Source organism: Zootoca vivipara, chromosome 4, assembly GCF_965207765.1.
Source record: "Zootoca vivipara chromosome 4, rZooViv2.hap1.1, whole genome shotgun sequence".
Lineage (NCBI taxonomy): Eukaryota > Metazoa > Chordata > Lepidosauria > Squamata > Lacertidae > Zootoca > Zootoca vivipara.
In genome coordinates this window covers 59,043,401-59,059,318 of record NC_142587.1, presented here as the reverse complement: position 1 = coordinate 59,059,318, position 15,918 = coordinate 59,043,401, and the positions used below count along the sequence as shown (strand labels likewise).

Here is a 15,918-nt window from a genome sequence, read left to right as displayed (position 1 = left end):
AAAATGGATTCTTTTTTATCATTCTTATGGAATCTTAAAATTTGGTATCTGTCTAGAAAAGAGGTACAGTGCACCTCTACTTACGAATAACTCTACTTACGAATGTTTCTACTTACGAATGGAGCTCCGTCCGCCATCTTGGATGCGGTTTAGAAAGGATTTTTTCTACTTACAAATTTTTAGATAGGGTTGCTTCGACTTACGAATTTTTTCTCCCAATGCATTCCTATGGGATTCGACTTACAATTTTTTTCAACTTATGAATGTGCGTTCGGAACGCATTAAATTCGTAAGTAGAGGTACCACTGTATGTGCTTTCTGTCAGCTCACCCTTCTTTCAACCATGTTAAAGCCTGCAGTGTACGTTTGCACAAGGAGAATTTGGAAAATAACCATGAAAAACATAACAAGCACGATTGTAACTACCTGAAGTGTAGTTTTTCATCCCCTACGAATGAAAGGTCAGCAGATTGGGTTGCTGGTTCCGCCCATGGCCCAAAGTGGGCAGTAATGTTTTGGGGTGTAGGGTTCCAAGGATTCAGTTTGCAAACTCTCCAAGCTCAAGGGAAAGACGGACATTAAGAAGGAGGAAAGTATATCCTACATCCCAGAAATAAAGGAAAGAGGTAGCCCTGAGGGTGGGGCCCTGCTGACCTTTCATTGGGAATGGAAAACTATGCTTCAGGTAGATACAATCATACCTTTTCCCATTCCTGCAATGAAAGGCCAGTAGATTGGGAGATACCAGAGCTATCCTAATCTCAGGCAGCAGAAAGGCTGCAATGTTATGGAGGGGGGGGTAACATTTTGTAATGTGTCGTGAAGGTGCTTTGGGAGGACCAGGTGGCTGCCTTGCATATTTCCAGCAGTACAGCATTAACTGAAAATGCACTGCAGGTATCTGCAGAACAAGAAGAGTGAGCCATGATGTGCTAAGGGACAGTAGGTCCCTGAGCTTTGCAGGAAAGGGCAATGTGGGCCTTTATCTATCTATCTAGAGTGGCAGAAATCACTTCCTTCCCTTAGGAGAAGAGAAAGAATGAAACAAAGAGTGAAACTGTCCATCTGAGCTCTTTGGTTCGCTGAATGTAGACTTTTGAAGCCCTACGTACATTGACGGAGTGCCAAGCTTTCCCCCTGTGGTCACTAAGGAAGGGCAGAAGGAGGGAAGACCAAGTTTTTGCTGCAAGTGGAAGCTGGAGGTGACCTTAGGAAGGAAAGCTGGTTGGGAGAGAATGGAAGAGCGTGTGGCTGCTTGTTGGTTGAGGGTGTTAGGGCGGAGACTGTCCAGAAGAAAGCAGAGAATGGTGGCAATTTCCAGTTTCTAAAGGGAAATGTATAATAATAATAATAATAATAATAATAATACCCCACCCATCTGGCTGGGTTTCTTGGGGAAGAAAAGCTGAGGGAGTGGGAACAATCTGCGGGAGATAGAGTGGATTCACAGTTGTGGACAAAGCAGGGGAGGAGAAGGCTGAAAGCTTGGAAAATCTCATCCCCATTGGAGGAATGAGAAGGTTTAATCACATGACCTAGGGCAGGCATGCCAAAGACGTGTATCGTGATCGACTCGGAGATCCTGGGACTGATATTGTTGATCGCAGGCTAAGAAAGAAAAGCCTTTCTCCGCAGCTTCGGACACAGCAGCAGCAGCCATTGCTGCCGCCAGTCTCATGCAAGCCTGAGCTTCTCCTCCTCCTTTCTCCTTCTAAAGTCATCTTGCCTTCCTTCCCTGCTGTCCGCTCTGCACTGCACTCTCGGGGGTTAGAGCTCTGGTGGGGGTGTGTAGTGGAGGGGGCAGTGTCAGAAAATGAAAAGTTCTGAGCCTGCTCGCCCGCTAGTTCAAATGCAACGAAAGGAATAAGGACACCCCCCCCCAAAAGTGAGGAAGGCAAAGAACAAAACACATAAGGAAAAGCCCCCTTAGAACTCCATAAGTTTGAGCGAAGGAAAGGCTTTAACGCAACAGTAGGGGAAAGAGAAGTGGAGGAAAGGCGTGGGGATGCTGACATGAAGTCAGATGTGATTTAAAGCAACAGTAGGGGAAAGATGGAGAAGCCCAGTGCACTCTGACTGGATCCTCAGTTGGGGGAGGGTTACCAAAGAACTGGAGGAGGAAGAGAAAGTAAGCCTGATAAGAGAGAAGTTGGGAGCAGGTGGTGAGTGATCTGGCTGCATTGACAAAGGCAACAGCAGAATTGAAACCTGGGAGCCCTACATTCCAAAACATTGCTGCCTGCCTTTGACCGTGGGTGGAGCTATCAACCCAATCAGCTGACCTTTCATTGCAGGAAAGGGGGAAATTAGTGTTTATTCTAGTATCAGCATGAGTTGTATATGTTTGCATGTAATGCTCCGTGTGTGCATCTATGCCCTTTTCCGTACATCACGTGAATCAAAAACCATAGCTTTGTGTAACAGCCAGAGGGAACTGAAATCTTTTCAAATTGATATTGCAGGCACATAACTGATAAAGCAGAATGTATGGAGGATAAGGCTATCGAGGGCTACTAACCATGATGGCCATGCACCATCCCCAGCGTCGGACAAATTTATGAATCTGAATCCCAACTACTCTATTCCGAACTTAAAAATGGAAAGCGTAATGCTGGTGGTCAACAAAAGAGGTTTAAAGACTGTCTCAAGGCAAATCTTTAAAAAGGCAGTATAAACACTGACAACTGGGAAACACTGGCCTGCGAGCGCTCCAGCTGGAGAACAGCCTTTACCAAAGGTGTCATGGGCTTTGAAGAAACTCGATCTCAGGACACAAGGGAGACACGTGCTAAGAGGAAGGCACACTTGGAAAATCCACACCGTGATCAACTCCCGCCTGGAAACCAATGTCCCCACTGTGGAAGGACGTGTGGATCCAGAATTGGCTTCCACAGTCACTTACGGACCCATTGTTAAAATCGTGTTTATGGAAGACAATCTTACTCGGCTACGAGTGATCGCCAAAGAAGAAGAAGAAGAATCCCCAGAGTCGGATACATTATGAATCTGAATCCCAATTGCTGAGGATCACAAGTAGGGAGAGTGCTGTTGCACTTCACATCCTGCTTGCACACTTCCCATAGGCACCTGGTTAGCCACTGTGAATAGATGGGTCTTTGGTCTCTTCCAGCACAGCTCCTCTTATGCTATCATCAGTGTCTTTTTAACTTCTGTTACATTCCAATCTATCTTATATTAGTATTCATGAGCACAATTGAAACTGTTGAATTTACTGATCCTAATGCAGAATGACATTTTGCTACACCCTGCAGGTTTGCTGATATGCAATAATATGCAGCTGCAGTTTATACCATTCCATACTTTCCTGCCTCATATATCTCCAGAGTTTGACCCCACACTTTCCCCCACCAAACAAGCATGTCAAGAGTCCTTGGCAAAGATAGTTTGGTGTTTTCATACCTTGTCATGGGGGACTGCAAGGACCAAAGTCAAAATAGTTGTGGTAGATATCCTACCAGCTGTCTCTCTCAGCAGGCAAATGTGGCCTCCTGCTGAGCTTTGCAAGAGAGGCAATTGAAAGAGGGAGAGTTCTCAAAGCCAGGTGTTGAAGGAAGCAGCTGGCAAAGCCAGAAAAGGGGTAGGGTTCTCTGAGAGGCCAGGAGTAGAGCAGCCTGAACATGAACGTAAAATGATGTTTTTAAATAAGTTGAATAAAGGCTGGTGAAATAGGAGAGAGAGAGAGAGAGAGAGAGAGAGAGAGAGAGAGAGAGGAAGAGAGAGAGAGGAAGAGGAGGTCTTATTTTTGAATGAAGGGAGGGGAAGAGTCAAGTTCATTTAAGAAAAGGTGATCTAATAGACATGTAACAGGGGTGTAACAGGATGCCTTGAACAACAAATGTGACAGGTGCACATAGCAAATTAGGTGAACAGTCTATAACAGGGATAGAAGAAGCACTCTTGTTGCATGAACCTGTTTTGAGAAAAACAAGGAGACCCAAGTCTGAGTCACTAGAAATTTGTTTGAATTTCGGTTGATAAAACTTATCAAGGTGAGTGTCTGTGTAACAGAAGTGGGGTAAAAGGTAGTCACACAGTTGGTGCATTTTTTCTTGCAATATCTTGTTTTCATTTGTCAAATGTAAACCAAAAATAAACTGCATTCACATCTTCACAGTAGCTGCAAAAGCATTCACAACTGTGCTTATTTGTGAGCAAGCTTGATGCTGGCAAGGGTGCTGTTGATATTTTCTAACAATAAATTTTGCTTGACAGATTGTATCAATCATGCAGATGTCGAGGCAATCGTATTCCTGCACAATGAGTATTAGCAGAACAAAAATATATCTTGAGATATACAGAATTTCCATCAGCCTGGGCAAACTAGACAATATAGTTGTAGTATGCTGGTGTCAGACGAAAGAACTTAAACGTGACAAGGATTTCCGGAATAATACCTTGTTTCGCCTTGCCGGGCTTTGTCAGCCAAGCATACTCTAAATAATGCATTACAAAGAAAAGTTCATCTTTTGCAAGTACTGCTCCTTAAAGTTGTTACGTTTGACACTCGTATTCACTAAGACATATGTGGAACACAAAAAGCTTTTATTTGGACATTATGTTTTTAAAAAACTGATTCATTTGTACATGTGTACAAAAGTTTGGACATTACGTATACAAGAAGTGATCTATTTGTATTTCCTGTTCTAAAAGTTGGTCCTTAATTGCTTCTACTAAATTAGATAATGTTTATATGATGCATAAAGAATTTATATAGTTAAACACAGCCAGTTACGTTGTGGGTATATTTGTTGGGCAAACTGGACACCAAATAAGTATTTGCTTGCCAACATCCTTATCAAAATGGGCAAGAAATGCCACCTTGAAGATTTTGCCTAAACCAATGTGGACTAGGAAGAGGCAAACTGTGGAAACCATAGGATAACTATTTGTTTTAATAGTGGCTGTTAACTGTACTTATTACTTTCCTCGTCCACGCGTATGTTGGGTAGCTTGGTTCAATCTGCCATTTCAGTCATACAGTAGTTCATTTACTTTTCACATCACTTTAATCACACTAACTATAATAGCTAGCTTTATGTTAGGTCTGCTAAGGAAATGATAATGGCAGAGTCATTTCAAGGTTTTGTTTTGAAAATATGTTTGGTCTAAATGAAAACTGTAGAAATGTGTGAAAATATGTTGCTTTAGAATAGGCTGTTTATGCATGAATAATAACTCAACCTGTGTTGAGTATTAAATTTATGTGCATGGCTTTATTTCTGACCATGCCTAGCATATGTTCAAGTTCAGGAAGAATCTACAAAAAAGTTAGGATAAGTTCCGCTTTTTTGACCATCAGAAAAAAATCTGCAGAAATTTGAAAGTTAAGCATGGAGATCCTTAAGCATAAAATTTGGCCCTTTGTGATTAAGGGCTTCATGTGGATAGATATATTATTTCAACCAATGTGCTACAAATTACCTTTCAAAACAGAGTAGGTTAGAAGGGCAGGATGCACAATTATAAAGAAAGGTTTATTACTTTGTAGCCTTCTGCTGGAATCACTGGTACAGTCAATATCACATTAGTGTAACTGATGAGCAGACAGAGTGCTTCTTCTTGCACTTGAGTGTTAAGTCTTTGTATAATCTGAATAATTAGAAGGGGTTCAACCACTATATGCTGCACTGATATGTTGCTGGGGTAAGAGACAGACTAATGAACAGTACCTGCAGGGGTGAAGGTGAAGGACTGAACTGCAAAACAAGAAAAGTAAATACATTGTGAGTTATAAACCCCATTAAGAAGTGCGCCAATTAAAGGGCACAAGTGCCCTTCAGAATTGACTTATGTATGTAGCTCAAAATCTTGTGCAGGTTATAGCAATTCAGCTTTAAGCACTAGCCAGCCAGCAGCCCATGAAAAATAAAGGATTGAAAAGAGGTGGAAGGCGATTTTGACAATTATATTGAATAATAACCGGCAACATGGACATGCAATCTATCCCATAGATGCTATGACCAGCTTTGAAATGTAACTGCTTATGAGATTTTACTGTCGAGCAAATGCAATGTTTGAAAATTAATGGACAACCCTGTGTCACAATACAGCAGCCAGCCACATACTGAGGGGGTCACTTAAAATGTCATGAATGCCAGTACCATATACATAACTATTTGGGGGCAATGAGCCTTCTAACTTAGATATTCCACAGTTTTGGGTGCTGACAAATGAGATATGGCTGTCAGCTAGAAACCAAATTTTCTACATGTTTTCTGCTGCATAAATATTTACATATATGGTAAAATCACATAGTTAGATGATACAAGCCTATTCACAGAAACATGCTGTTATACAAAGGCCAAACAATTGAAGACATGAAACATTTCATTAGCAATTAAGAAGTAGACTTGTGTATTTAGCACATCTGATGTATACAGAAATATAACATAAAAGAATGAATCTACTAAACCCATAAAGTCTTATTAATAGCTATCTAACATAAAGAGGTGATAATAACACATTGCAGCTTTCAGTGTCACTGATCTTGATGTATCTAACTTCTGAACAGTTTGGTGATTTTTTAAAAAAAAAATCAAAGCAGAAGCTACCATCATATATATGCACATTAATTAAAAGGAAAGGAAGAAAAACATGTGCAAACAGCATAGCCTATGAATAATGTAGCTTCACCACCGTGGTCATTCAGGCACTGTATATGATTAATAAGAAATCAACAGGATTCTGGAGTCAGATTTGTGTAGCACACAGCCAGAAGTAAATCTGCTTGAATTGCCCTGAGTGCATAAATCATTAGAGATATTTTCTTTATCAGAAAAGATATGGCACCAAAACTGATGGTTGAACTTTATGGAAATGCAGATTCATTAATAAGAGTTTTCTGTTTCAGCTGCCTTGAAATGCATGTCTCCTAGCACTTTTACCACACACAACAATATATAAAGGGGGCTATAGGTAGGAAGGGTTGTTTTTATAAAAAAACTGTTGCTTTTGTGTTGGTTTCAACACATCTGTGAACTATGTGTTTACACACTGCAACAAGTTACTACTCAACATGAGACACAATTCTGAGGAACACATTCTACAAAGCCTTTGCTTTCATAACATGGATACAGAACTTCATCTGATCCAAAATAATTTTCACACAGTGAAAATTAAAGGATTTTGAGGTGCCAGTGTTCATGCCTATGCATCTGTTTCTTTTATGAACTATGGAATACATCATGCAACAGGAAAGCCTTATATACCTCTGGATTGTTGTATTTAATACAAGAGAAAGGAAGGCTTACTCATGAAGTGATTGATGCTCTAAATCAGGGGTATCCAATGTAATGCCCTCCAGATGTTTTGGACTACAGATCCCATCATCTCAGGTCTATAGCCATGCTGACTGGTGGGAGGAGTAGTCTACCCCTGGAGAGCATCGTGTTACCTAACCCTGTTGTAAATACCATCCAGTTCAGTGAAGCCTTAGTGAATACAAAGTTGGGACAATGTGATGCACTGGATCTACATTTTCTATATTCCTTTTCATCTGTTCATACTATAAAACTGGATCAGGCCTTAATTATGTTTGCTTCAAAGAACTAAAACACAATGGTTCTCATCTAGTTACATTTATTCAAAACTGTGTAACTAAAATCAATGGAAGTAATTAATTCTTTGAATAAGACTCTGTTCTAAGTAATTTAAGTGAAATAGGTGCCATTTTACTTTGCTTGTTCATGTTTCAAGCTTTGCAATCCTCTGAAATACTGAACGTGGAAATACATACGCTTCTTTTCACACCAGGACCTGAATGAAATAGTGCATCTAAGATTCCTGAGTGTCTTACATATATCAGATGTATTCATTATGGGAATATTATATTTTCTGCAGTAATGTGGTGCAAAGCATTACTGAGCAAGCATACAACAATCACCCATTCCACTCTTCATTTCACGAGCTAGCAATGTTTTTGACTAAACATGTGTTTAGAAAACAGCTCTTGTTCTTACCTGCATAATTGCTGAGGCCCTTCCTCTTCTTTCTGCGCCAGTACAGCCAGATGCTGAAACCCATGAGTATTACCCAGCATGCACCACCAATTCCAGCTATAAAGGCAGGCTGCTTGACAACGTCTGTTATTTGCTCAGTGATACTATTGTTGTTTTCCGTGATGACAACTTCATTACGACTTCCTGCTCAAAAACAAAACAAAAACAAAACTGATCACACCAAACAACATTACAGATGCTTAAAGACAGAGGTGGTGAAGGTTCTTAAAATCCAGGGAACAAATACCCAAAATTCTCTCACACAGTAACTATACTTTACAACAGAAATGGTCTGCTGGGTTAAGACGTTACTCTACCTCTCCACAAGCTGTTGGAGAATGCTGGATGAAATTCTGTGCCTAGATTGGAAGCTAGAGCTCTCAATGAGCAAGGCTCATCTTCCCTCCTCACCAGGGTTTTCTCTTTGTATTGTGTTGGAGACTGTCTGCCTGGCTTTAGACAGATTATTATTATTTAGTTCTGGATTGAAACAAATCACTGCAAATTGATCTTGACCTGATCTGGATTTGGCACAAATTGGACCAATTAGATTCATGATTTGTATAAACTGTCTGCACAGCCCTAATACCACAAACCTTTACTAAGCAACACAACTAAAATGCAGCAGAAAGTATATGCTGACTGGTATTGTTTGAAAAACTGCTGCTTCTCTGCCTCGTTTCTTCCCTCCTTTTAGGAGAGAAAGTAGCCACAGGTTAAGCCACAAACCAAAGACCCAGTGTAAATATCTGCTAGCAAGTCAATGACATAGTGTGTGGCCTGTAAACTGGCAAATGTTGTAGTTAACTAGCCATTTGAATGGCTCAGCGATATTAGGCTTCGTTCCAAGTTCTGCCACAGAATGTGAACAATTCTGTAATTAAAAGGTCTAATCCAAAAATAAATTATTTCCCTTACAAAATAATCCTGCATTTTGCAGCATGCGATCCCCAATTATACAACAATTTAAAGTCCTTTGATGTAGAATAATTGTATTCCTTTAATTTATTGGAGTATAGTTGCCAAGCTATGTAATACCTGAGCCCCTTAGCTTATTTCCTGCCATATTGCTGTTATTTTTGGAAGCAAATACTGTACTTACATAAAGCTATATTCTTAAAGAATGCGTGTGAAAACAGTGACCACATAATTGCACAGTGCAAATGGTTATAATGTTACATCATTGTGTCTTGCTTTGAAAAACAAGCAAACATGTTTTTCCTTTTCAGAATGATTAAAATTGTAGTTCATTTTTTTGGAAGGAAGCAATGCTATGTCAGCATATTTATTCAAGCCTCAGGTAAGTAAAAGTAAGGTCATTTGTTAAACTGATTGCAAATGACTAAAGGCTAGGTGTGTTATTTCTGACTCCTACCCTTTCATTGCCAGATAAGAGAATGAAAATTGCATTCTGTAAATGGTTATCAAAGCCTAGTAACATCTGCATCCATTTTATTTTATTAGATTATGCATCCTTAAGACCTGCTCAGCCTGTGTCAGTTTAACAAATGCAATTCCATATTGCCCAAGCAAAAGTAACCCTCACATTCTTACTGAAACAACAATTTCACACAGTAAATATAAATGAATTATACTTGCAAAGGACAAGAAGGAGCTTGTTCCACAGTAGATAAAAAAATATCAGGTTTCTCCACTTGCCAATCTCAAACTTTAACTTGCTGCCACAATTTAAAAAGATCCTAGCTGCTGTGCTGTATCCAGAATCAAGTACCACTCTATGATGGCATGCCTTCCAACATTTTGTTGAATAAAATTATAACATTTATACAGGGTGAGTCTTTTAAAAGAGGTCCCATGGAACATGTGTACTCTGTATCCACGGGGCCTCTTTTAAACGACTCACCCTGTAATAATCCCGTTGTCAAAGGATGGATCACTTGTCTTAGTCCCATCTACTATTTAACTCAAAGGTTACCATTTTGTCTCTGCATGAAATATTCAATAAAGGTAAATGACTCCTGGACAGTTAAGTCCAGTCAAAGGCAATGATGGGGCGCAGCACTTATCTCGCTTTCAGGCTGAGGGAGCCAGTGTTTGTCCACAGACAACTTTCTGAGTCATGTGGCCAGCATGACTAAACCACTTCTGGCTCAACAGGACACTGTGATGAGTGCTAGAGTGCACAGAAACACTGTTTACCTTCCTGCTGCAGCAGTACCTATTCATCTACTTGCACTGGTATGCTTTCAAACTGCTAGGTTGGCAGGAGCTGGGACAGAGCAATAGGAGCTCACCCCATCATGCGGACTCAAACTGCTGACCTTCTGATCGACAAGCCCAAGGGGCTCAGTGGTTTAGACCACAGTGCCACCTGCCTCCCTACAATATATTCAGTTACTCAGCTATTGCCTGCCATTGACTAATTTTAAAGGCAGGCTGTATGCTACATGGTGTCTTAGCGTTCAACTGCATTCATGTATGACTCCCACTTTAAGATTTAACTACTGCGGGCATGGGAAGGGAGCTGAATGCTGAAGAATGAAACATTTAGTAACCTACACGAAACATTTTAGTGAAGGATCTCCAAAACACCAAAATAGGACTGTGATTTACCAAGATTAGTGAAAAACAGAGTATATATGATGGTGCTGTCAGTGGGGCTGATACTTTCTCCATGCATTGTCTCAAAAAAGTCCTTTGAATGGCTCAGCACTAAACTTAGGTATGTAAGTTTTACTACAGTGGAGCATAGTATTCGAGCATAAATAAATCAAATTTATTGAAAATACAGTCACTTGTGGTTTCTGACTGACTTTAGGAAATTAGATTGGCCCATTACAATATACAGAACATACTTCACTGCTCTCTTTTATTTTTATTTATTTTTAATCAGCTAAGTCAATGAAAACATGAACTTCTGACTCCCACTGATCTAATTCAGCCCTATCAATTTAAAACCGTATCAGTGATGCTTCAGCAGAGCTCAACATTTTAATTGAAGGCCCTTGGCCAAATTTTCTAAACAAGATGAAAGTACAACTTTTCTAAACTAAAAGTTTGGTCATGAAGCTACATCTACTAGTACGTTCACAGACCGTGGGCTGTGGATATCCTTTTAACACAATGTGGTTAATTTGATCTGATGTCCTTCAGTGCAGCTTGGCAAGCCTCATACTTCAAGTTGGCTTAACTGCTCTGATGTCACAGAAAAAAAACAGGGCAATCTAAGCCTAAGAAGCTATGGGGCAACTAGCAGACATCTGAATTGGAATCAGAGGGTAAATAAGCAGTGTGTGTTAAATAAACAACTTCAGCATTGCATGGATACTATGGGATTCTAAATTACACTTTGTTGGTTCAAATCCACAAAGCAGTTCTGAAGCCTTTCAGGGGAAACAGAAAACCTCTTCCTGCTTATAGTATGTGACAGAGAAGGAAATACTTGAAATCCAAGGGGAATGGCACAAGGCTATAACAAAGAAGTCACTGTAATTTGTAGTGTCCACATTACAGAATGCATTAGGTTTCTCCTGACAGCCTGCTGAGTAGTGACTGTGGCTCTAAGTAGCATTGCTTTTCCTTTTCATTACTTTTCTCCATTCCTGTAGCCTGCACCCATGCTAGGCTGGTGATGGAATGGCATCTTATTCCCTGTGTGCTGTGCACCTTAAAACTGCACCAACCACATCCCCTAAGTGTTCAAAAATGCCTTTTCATTTAACTGAAGAGCTGAAAGAAAAACCTTCAAGGGAGTTTTAGAGGACTGCATAGCCTCCCACAGGGTCTTCCTTAAGAAAGTGTGTTTCCAAATTAGGTCAGCATACTTTTAAGTTAGCATTCTGGCAGCCTGTTCTACCCTTCAGTGCCTTGCAATTACATGAGCAAAAGTAATAATTCATTTAAATGTCAGAATAACATATGCTTTGTGATTTCAGCAGCTGAACATAAATGAATATGGATGTACATTTCCCATTGATGTTCAACAGAATTAATGTAAGTGCTAAGATTTGGAGAAAAATGGCGTTAATTTGATATTTCTTTACATTATATTTAATCAGAAGATAGATAAGAGATAGATAGATAGATAGATAGATAGATAGATAGATAGCTATAAAGCCAGGCAAAGTATCAGTGTATTGCTTCATATACTGCAGGTGTTTCTATAACAATGCTGTCAGTTCAGCTAATTAAAATACAGACGAGGTATGTGTGCGACCTGCAACGCTCCATTGTTTCAGCAGACAAAATATAATGAAATATAATGTCTTCCTCCCATTGGAGAGTAATGAAGAACAAAACTAATTTGCTGGACCAAAAATTAATTAGACACATCAGATTTGATTGCACCTATTACTGTGAAAGTTTACAGCTGTTTCTGATATTATTACACCAACGACTGAGTCTATGCAGAAGTTAACTGTTAAGTGAAGTAGCAGAACCTTATGAGGAGCCATCAGATTAGGTTCTCCTTTTTAATTCCTTATTCACTTTGATTTTATCCCTCCTTGACTGTAGCCTCACAAAACTATGATCTATTAAAGCCATAGCTGCCAAGTTTTCAGGGGCGTAGGCAGGGGGGGGCAGGGGGGGCAATTGCCCCTCCCTAGAGCAGAGGAGTACCTAGGGGCGGTACTCAGCCCCCTGGCCCCCCAAAAAGGAGAGAGAAAAGCTCGCGGTGCACCCGTGTGCGCTTTTTTCTTCTCTCAGTCAGTGGCTCCGTCTTTTTTCCCCCTCCGTGTTCGGCAGGGAAAAGACTAGAGCAGAGGACTGCCCCCTCCCCTTGGGGGGGCGTGGACGTTGGCCACGCCCATAGGCGTAGCCAGGAAAGCAGGAGGGGGCCGTTGCCCCCCTTTAGAAGCAAAAAATAAGCTTAAAAATACAGTAAGCTTGGCAAAAGCGGCTCCCTGTCCTCCTCCCTCCCTGGCTGTCTCTCTGGCAAAGCCTCTCAAAGGGGAGGAGTTGGGAGCGGGAGCAGGTTCCCTGTGTTGGCAAGGGGGCTATCGGCTCCTTGCCTTAGCCGTCCCAGCTGCCACGCCCTGCCTACTGCACCCAGCCAATAGGGCTGGCTCTGGGGCGGGGTTTAGTTGCATTCAAACAGCCGCGGCAGCTCTGAGTCATCCTTCCTTATTGCCTCCAGTCCTCCTTCGCTCAGCTGACTACCTGCAGCACCTCGCCGGTCGCCCCTTTAGGCTTTTCCTGGCTTGCCCACAGAAGCGGAATAAGGTTCCTTCTCCCTGGGAGTGGTAACGTTCGTGGATCAGGGCTTGTACCTGCGGGGGGGGGGTGGTTCTTGTTTCGGAGGCTTTTTTCTTTGCTGATTACTTCCTAATTGGGCATGTTCTGCCTTTTAACTGCTTTACAGTTTAGCAAAGGCTTTTGGTGGGGAGGGGTGCATCTGGGAGCATGGCTGAGTGAAGCGTTTTTTCCCTTCCTGCTGCTGCTTGGCTCCTCCCCGTCTTTGCCTCTGTTGGGATTAATAAGTTATCTTTATGGGGCATGTGTGTGGCTGAGGGAAGCGTGTCCCGGTTGCACGGCTGTTTTATTTTATTTTATTATATTTTAGTTGTCTTTGTGGGAGTGGGGCTCCCCCCCTCATCTTTGGCCTGTGAAGGTCAGCCTAGCTCGTTGGGGCAAGTAGTTAGCTTTATTGTGACTTTATCTTGCCTGCTCAGTTGTCCTCTTGCCCAGCCACCTAAATTGCTCTTAATAGTTATCATTGTCTGAGCCTGCAGCGTCAATTGCCTATCGTTCTGGGAAACTGAATTAAGAAGATAGAGAAATTGGATAACAAATCCCCCTCCCCCAGAATGTATCTAAACTGTGCCTCATGACTACATAAACATCATTATCAAGAAATTTCCCAAATGGGTTTGGGGAGCTGTGAATTCTTAATTTTCTGAAGCAAACGTAAGACATGTTTATCAATTCAAAGGTATGGATATAGATCACTCAAAACCACAAAAAGGGGGGGGGGAATGTATCCTGCAACTAAAACAACAACTCTAATGTAGATTTATTTTGTTATAAAAATACACACACCATGGTTTTGTTTCAGTTGGTTATTCTTCACATTTGCCTTTCCTTGTTCTTTGTATGCATGAAGACAACCCTCAGTCCCAACTTTTCAGATGGAAATAATATGTACCTGTCTCTCTTCTGTACACCTTTGCTGAGTATTTTAATCATAGTATCACAGAACTAGATGGTTGGAAGGGACCCCCAAGGGTCCTCTAGACCAAACCCCTCCAGTGCAGGAATCACACCACAAGCATCTCTCACAAAACAAGTTTGCTGCATCTTCCCTGTGAACAGGCCTTCAGATACAACAGAATAACAGAACCATTCACAGAGTTGGAAGGGAACCACCAGGGTCATCTAGTCCAACCCCCTCCAATGCAGGAATCTTTTGCCCAACACGGGGCTTGGAACCACAACCCTGAGATTAAGAGTGTAAGTGTGGTGGTGTCAGCTCCCTTAAAAAACTCCCAAAAACTCACTCAAAATGTAACAGTAAGAACAGAACCTTGTGCATGAGGGGGGTTGGACTAGATGACCCTGGGGGTCCCTTTCAGCTCTACAGGATTTCTGTGAGGGGTTCAAGTGAAAGGAGGCATAGATTGATTTCTTAAGATGGGTGTGTGAAATTATGTAGGCATTTTGCTTGATTATCTTATTTGATGTAGGGTGAATTCAAATTCCCCTTGAGTCAGGAAAGCATTACAATGGATTCAGTTGCTGAGAATGGCTGTGTTATTAGGCAAACAAAGGCAAAGAGATATGGGCCATTAGCAGAGATTCTGCCAGACAGCAAGAGTCCCCTCCTACCTCCTCCCACTGAGAGATACTTAGCAGAGACAAAAGAAAGGCCAGTAGTGAATAGGTCAAAACAAAATTTTAAAAATCCTTCCAGTAGCACCTTAGAGACAAACTAAGTTTGTCATAGGTATGAGCTTTTGTGTGCATGCATACTTCTTCAGATACACTGAAACAGAAGTCACCAGACCCTTAGTCAGAGGGTGGGGGTATTACTCAGAAGTGGGGTAGGAATGGGCGACTGGCTGACAGGAGTGGTAAACCATCTGATACATGATAAAGCTTTCTTTGGCACCTCACCCCTTGCTTTTTCCTGCAAGATCAATTGCAGTCATTAACAGTCGTTAGCAATCATCAGCATCATAGAAGAGACCACAAGGGCCATCCAGTCCAGTCCAAGCAGGAAACACCATCAAAGCATTCTTGACATATGCCTGTCAAGCCTCTGCTTTAAGACCTCCAAAGATGGAGACCCCACCACACTCCATATATATATATATGTGTGTGTGTGTGTGTGTGTGTGTGTGTGTGTGTAAAATAAAGTTTATTCATTAAAAACATACACAATAACAAAAATGAAACAAAAAACAGAAATGACCAAAATATAAAGAAAATACAAAATATAAGCACAAATTAACAACAAACCAAAATCTACCCTCCCAAAATAAATTTGAACATACTTCTTCCAAATTAAATCCCTATCCCCACCCCCCTCCACCATATGTGACTTCCAACCTCTCTTCTTCCTAATGTTTAGGTGGAATCTTCTTTCTTGTAGTTTGAATCCATTGCTCCGTGTCTGCTGCTCTGGAGCAGCAGAAAACAACCTTTCTCCCTCCTCTATATGACATCCTTTTATATATTTGAACATGGCTATCATATCACCCCTAAAACCTTCTCTTCTCCAGGCTAAACATACCCAGCTCCCTAAGCCGTTCCTCATAAGGCATCGTTTCCAGGCCTTTGACCATTTTGGTTTCCCTCTTCTGGACACGTTCCAGCTTGTTAGTATCCTTCTTGAACTGTGGTGCCCAGAACTGGACACAGTACTCTAGGTGAGGTCTGACCAGAGCAGAATACAGTGGTACTATTACTTCCCTTGATCTAGATGCTATACTCCTATTGA

At 41.3% G+C, this 15,918-nt stretch overlaps 1 protein-coding gene across 1 annotated transcript in view; it reads right to left on the bottom strand.

Annotated features, from left to right (window-relative positions):
* Window positions 1–15,918, bottom strand: part of ROBO2 (roundabout guidance receptor 2) — a 443,321-nt gene that overhangs the window by 57,752 nt on the left and 369,651 nt on the right. Inside the window, exon 18 of the mRNA XM_088667988.1 lies at window positions 7,980–8,162. Within this exon, the coding sequence (XP_088524114.1) occupies window positions 7,980–8,162 (183 nt within the window). The remainder of the gene's footprint in view (window positions 1–7,979; window positions 8,163–15,918) is intronic.